The 6,063-nt window shown below is 45.2% G+C and overlaps 1 protein-coding gene across 2 annotated transcripts in view; it reads left to right on the forward strand.

The window, feature by feature from the left end:
• Positions 1 to 4,405, forward strand: part of Synj (synaptojanin) — a 133,598-nt gene extending 129,193 nt beyond the window's left edge. For both annotated transcript variants that reach the window (XM_065449943.2, XM_065449942.2), the window contains one exon: positions 809 to 4,405. In XM_065449943.2, the coding sequence (XP_065306015.1) occupies positions 809 to 1,531 (723 nt within the window). In that variant the 3' untranslated portion in view covers positions 1,532 to 4,405. The remainder of the gene's footprint in view (positions 1 to 808) is intronic.
• The last annotated feature ends 1,658 nt before the right edge of the window (positions 4,406 to 6,063 follow it).

Here is a 6,063-nt window from a genome sequence, read left to right on the forward strand (position 1 = left end):
ACGGCGTCCATGCGGTGTCGAAATGATGTTGATGTTGATGCGGCTTCACGTGCAAACGCACAGGGCGCTTGGAGGCCGTTGTACCGATCTCTGAGGCTTGTTGTTCTGCCGGGCCGCCCGATGGAGACGGCGCACCGCCGTGTTTGCGCGACGAAAAGTGGAAACGCTACGTTTTAACCGATGCGTACGCAATAAGCTGGTACGGTTTATGCGGATACAAAATACATTATGTTCAATGGCCGCTGAGTCGGGGAATTGACTTTACTACTTTTAAACCGAAACTACTGTTTAAGCGGGTACGGTTTAACGAGGTTTTACTGTAGTCAGATAAGGTATTGAGAAATTATAAGCTTCTTTAAAAAATCAATCAACCAACCAACCTTTGCTTCAGTATCGAATGTGTTTGATGGACACAAACAAAAAGCCATTAATCAGGCTTGACACGATCTGAAGACACAAGAAAATAGGTGGTTACTCTATATCATGTTTAAATTACATCCAGTTGCCTTATTGTTAATTAAGATGGATCTCCGAGGAGTGTCTCCCCCTTATTCTTCACATTTTCTGGAAAAGTAATGAAATGATTGAAGTGCCATCGAGCCAGGTATGGTGGACTTGTTTTAAAGCACACGCCAAGGGACTTTGAAAATTGGTTCATCTTAACAGAAGAGCTCTGAATCTCTGTGGAACTGATCAAAGGCACTAAAACTGTTCAACTTGTCAGACAATTCAGCATAACATTAATGAGGTACTGAACACCATAATGTTAGCTTAATATCAAGATGCTCGTCTTCCCTCCCAATTCCAGGCGGCATCTGCTGCTCCCCCAAGGCGAGTCCCCCCACCACGACCGGTGCCGCCACCTATACGGCCTCCGCCGCCTGCCACGGCTCCTGAGGCGTCTGCTTCAGCCGGTCCGCCACCGGACACACCTCCTCCTCCGCCTCCGCCACCCAGAGTGGATTCTTTCGAGAAGAGTCCGCCGGACACTGCCAAGAACGGCATTGGAGGCGCAGAAGAGGAAGAAGAAGCACCCTCCTCCCCCTGGCAGACCCTGCCTCCTGCCCCGCCTCCACCCACTCATCCTTCCGCTGCAGATGAACTCCACAGTCAGCAGCATCCCGTGCTCCCATCAGCCCCACCTGCCTTTTCGCAGGGCCCACCCTCTCACACACATCCTGCTCCTTCGGCCCCACCTCCCTTCGGCCCACCAACCTCGGCACCCCCAGCACCCCCTACGCAGTCAGCTCATCCCAGCCAACAACCTTTGCCACCCGCCCCATTGCAGGCCCCTCCTCCTGTGCCGCAGGCCCCACCCCATGCCCCACCCCCTGCGGCTGACAGCGTGGTTTCTCCCCCGCACACGGCTCCACCCGTGGGGCCACCCCCGAGTCTGCCACCAGCCCCACCAATACCGTCGAGGCCAAAGGTCATGGCACCCGTTAACATGCAGGCTGCCGACACAAAGCCTCCGCCCATTCCTGCTAGGTCAAAGGCCGGCCCACCGGTGTTCACCAGGCCTAACAACTGAAGCTTCTGAAGGCGCTGCATTCATTGCACTGATGACAAGAATTTGCGCCTAGGAGGAAGCATTGCAGAAAGCATTCCAGTTGTGGCTCTAGTTGCAACAGAACATCGTTAATGCATATGCGGTGGAAATTCAGGGAAAGTGCATGCAGATGCTAGAACATACTGGGAAAGATGTGATAGTGTCAACAGGTTTGTCGATGCTGCCACGTCTAAGCTGGGGATGCTATTTAGGGGGGTGCGTATTAGTAATTGAGATTCCGCTGCACAGCGCAACATGCCTGATGCAAATGACCTGTCATGCTCCTCGAGTAATGCAGGAGCTTATTCCTAGCGCTAATAGTGAAGGAATCTTCACCAGCCAGTCGAGACCAAAAGTTCTTCATAACTATTACTGGTATCTGCGGGAAAGCTAACCAAGCCAAGTATTTATAACTCTGAGCCATTACTCATGCAGGGCTGTAAGCGTTGACAACTTGGTGGTTTGTTGTACTAGTACTATGCTGCTCTAATTTACTGCTTTATGTGCACAGACACGCGTACAACTTTTGTTATATGAATGAGGTCCTTGTTTCTCATTATGGTACTCCTTAGTACTCACTGGCCACATTCTCTGAATAGAATTCCATGTCAGCCATTCGTAGCTGTCGAGGATAATTACATATTTGCATATTTGCAATCTGTGAGCGTGCTTCTCAGCCTACCCTAGTTTTGTGTGCTGCTGTGTCTCTAGTCATACCGACATACCTTTATTTAAGTAGGAACAGTCTGTGGACATATATGTGGACATATATGTGGGAGTCTCCTCTTAGAAACCTAGATGCTCCCTAGTGGGTGTCCCTTTTCGTGTGGGAACTTGCCCTCTACTTTTCTTTATGTTAATATTTATATTTTCTCATCGAATTATGCACAGTCATCTGAAATCTGAGCGTGATGTTTTTTATTGTTGCCCTAATATTCTCGGAGATATTTTATTGCAGTAAATGGAGTGCATTATCTCAGCGTGTTGCGAAATGATCCATCAGTGGACTTGGTAGCACATAAACAAAAAATGCACAACTTTTTCTTTTTTTTGTGTTGCATGTTTTACTGTGTTGTGGTCTTTACTTTTTACTCTAGCTTTTTAATGCAGATGTTTCCGACTTAATGTAAAAAATACTTCGACCTATCTTTAACTCATGCCGTGTATTGATAGGTAATAAATTGCGGCTTGCCTTAAGTTAACTCCTAGCTGCCTATTGCTGCTGAGTCGGTGAACTTGTCTTGTTGACTGCTGCTGTTTGTTTTGTCTTTAAAGCAGCTAGTTGCTTCTTGCTGTCTTTTGGCTGGTGCAAAACCAAGGGACAAATGTCAATGTTCCCAAGAACAGCATCTCTAACATAGTCTCTCACGGTTATCTACCTGGAAATCGGTGCTGTAGTCCTTCAGCTGCCATGAGGAAGCTTGAATGTGTTGGCTTTGGATTGACATCTGTCTGAGAACCCCACGTCAGATGCAATGACTGGCCAGAGTCATGTCTGTCATTACGATTTAATGCACTTTCAGGTGGCATAGAGAGCACTTTTAGTAGTGTGTTGTGAAACAATGCTTATAGAATATGAGGGCACCTAAGCTAAAGTGTGTATTATTAAGACATTGACAACATGGGACACTACATTTACACAAAGGACATTATGTGAGTACATAGTATTTGGCAGGTGCAACTAGTGATTGGGCCGACGTTTGTTTGTTAAAGGGGCAGGGTTTATCATGCCAAAACGACATAAAGGACTTTCATTACGGTGGTGTGCAAAAAATGTTTAATTACACAGCTACCTATGCTAATACTTAGTTATCAAATGCGGGAAATGCTGTAGATGGGCTTCACTAAATCTGGAGAAAAGAAGCAAATTCCCTGCACCTTCTTTTCTGGTAATGTTATCCTTGCAGTTGTACCTTTTTCTTTTTGACTTGCTGCACTAGTGAGCCTTCTTTGTGAGGCTGTGCAGCAAAGTGTAGAAACTTTTGTGAAGGGGTAGAGGGGTTGCACTTCTTAAATTGTGGGTTGTGGTGTTGATCACACTTCCAGCTGACATATTACGGTTACATCGCCCTGAGACTCTTGGATATCGTTACAACCGCTACACCCTAAAGTGTGTAGGCCATAAGGGACCCTTTTTGGTTGGGGGTTGTACTGTAGGTTGTAACCATAAAAAAAGTAGGCGCTGTATTTCCTTCTGGACGTTACAATCACGGCACCCTAAAAGCAGGTAGCCAGAGCCTGCAATTTGTGAGATGTAGTGCGGTGTTGATGGGATATCTAGCTTACATTTATATTTGCAGCACTGTGAGGTTTTGATGAACATTGCAACAACTACATTCCTTCATTACACCCTTAAGGGTGTAGGCCAAAGGCTACACTGTTTAGGTTGTGGGGTCTAGTGACAACGCTGCATTTCCTCCTAGGTAACCGTAAGAAGCCCTATGGCCTCTAGTCTTTCGAAGGCAGGAAAATCCTGTCAGGTGGTGTATACGTAGTGCTTGTTATTGGTGGCGTCCTCTGATCATTAGCTTGCAGCAATCACAAATACTCGATGTCTGCCACTTATTGAATGTCACACGTGTGCGGTCCCTGTCCTGTTGTGCGTGGCAGCGGGCAATAATATATACAATGTGTAATATACTTCAGCCCCTTGTGTACACCACATACATGCTAAGCGCTTTGTGTAAATTGTGCATTTCAGTGACGCTTCCTCCGCCATTTGCATATGGGGTGTGGTGGTGTAAAAGATTTTATTTAATTACAAAATTCCCAGAGTCACACACTTCCTTTCTTCTTTTCCTGGCTGCTGGGCCACCGGAGGTTGCTGTTGCCGAATAAAATGTACTTTATATTTTACGTGCCTTCCTCACTGTGCTTACTTTTTATTTCCGTCAGCACTAGGCTTCTGTAAATTCCACAATACGGAAAAGTTCGAGCTTTTGTTTCTCACTTGTATGCACTTCGATATAATGAGTCATTTTCATTTGAGCATGAATGCATGTACTTGTGCTTGCACAGCTTGTTGGTAGGGAAACAAGTCCCAAAAGACCTGAAGCGCGCTGCATTCAGCATCACAAACTTGAGGCCTTACGTTCGTAGGTATCCTGTCATTCTTCTTTGAAAACAGATCGTTGCAAATGGAGGACTGGCTGTCTGCACCGAATAACTAAAGCTGGCGACAGTTCATCATCGTGTGTTCATGACCCTGGACTGAACACTCCGTTTGAATCTTGTCCGACTGATTCGAGTCCTTTCTTTTGCAACGTTCTCATCCCCAAAATGTGCTGTATTGCAATTTCTACGAATATTTGTTGACTCGAATTAGTTAGCAGACTTCACTTGTGTAGAATATCTAATAACAAGGATCGAAACTCGAGTTTTCCTGGCAGTTGCAAAACTTTCAGGTAATGCACACTTGTTTCGTGCCTAAGGAACACAAACTACTACAATGACAGAGCCAAAGGTAACGACTACTATTTGGTCATTCCTCGGCTATGGTTAATGGCAAACATTAAATTTTATTTGTCCTTGGTAATTCGTGGCAACTGATAGCAAGCCGTTCCTGGTGGCACCATACAAAATATATATATATATATATATATATATATATATATATATATATATATATATATATATATATATACATTGTATGGTACCCTGAAAATAACCACGACCTAAAAATAACATTGCGTAACTAAGGGGACCTCGGTATTGTTAGCACGTTTACGTGGTGGAATGAATGAATGAATGAAGTAACTTTATTTTGGTCCAGAGAAGACGCAGGGGAAACCCTGCGTCTTCTTTACGTGGTGGATATGACCTATCTCAAGTTTCATTCAGTTTCCTCAGTTCAGCTTTCTTCCTCGTGTTCGTTCGTGCCTACGGCCGCGTTCTATTGTGCGATTTTATAATTGTGTTTGTGTGTGTGTGTGAGAGAGAGAGAGACTCTCATTTAGCGCGCACGGAGGCAGTGTGCTTCCAATTCGCCGTTCAGCATGACGGCCGGTGAGCGAGTGGTGCGGTAGCTGCCTTTTAAATGGTCACTGCAGCAAGTGCCTGAAAATTTCTATTGACCGTTTTCGCTGAAGCTAGAGTCTCGGCACGCATTGTTCATTCTTAGGCTATAATTCAGTGACCATAATTTGGCGTTAGCAAACGAATCGTCAGATGCAGTTATGGTACCATAGACACTAATAGTATGTGCGCGTCGTAGCAGACGCCCCGTAGTCTGCCACCTTTACGACGGCCACTTAAGGGGCAGAACGAAGTGAAATGCTTGGAAGCTGTTTACTTCAAGTTTGTTTATTGTCCTTGAGGCGTGTGTGTACACAATACTATACTTCAACGCACTTTTTAAGAATGTATTTCGATTCGCAGTGAAGCGGTAAAGCGCCGCGTGGCGTCACGGGCTGTTCACGCTGAAGTACTGCCCTTTATTTTATTTTTTTATTATTAGATGGCACAGTCAATTTGTTGATTTGTTTTGTATGTATTATAAAAGGTTGTAATTTGCA

This window comes from Dermacentor albipictus, chromosome 9 (assembly GCF_038994185.2).
Source record: "Dermacentor albipictus isolate Rhodes 1998 colony chromosome 9, USDA_Dalb.pri_finalv2, whole genome shotgun sequence".
Lineage (NCBI taxonomy): Eukaryota > Metazoa > Arthropoda > Arachnida > Ixodida > Ixodidae > Dermacentor > Dermacentor albipictus.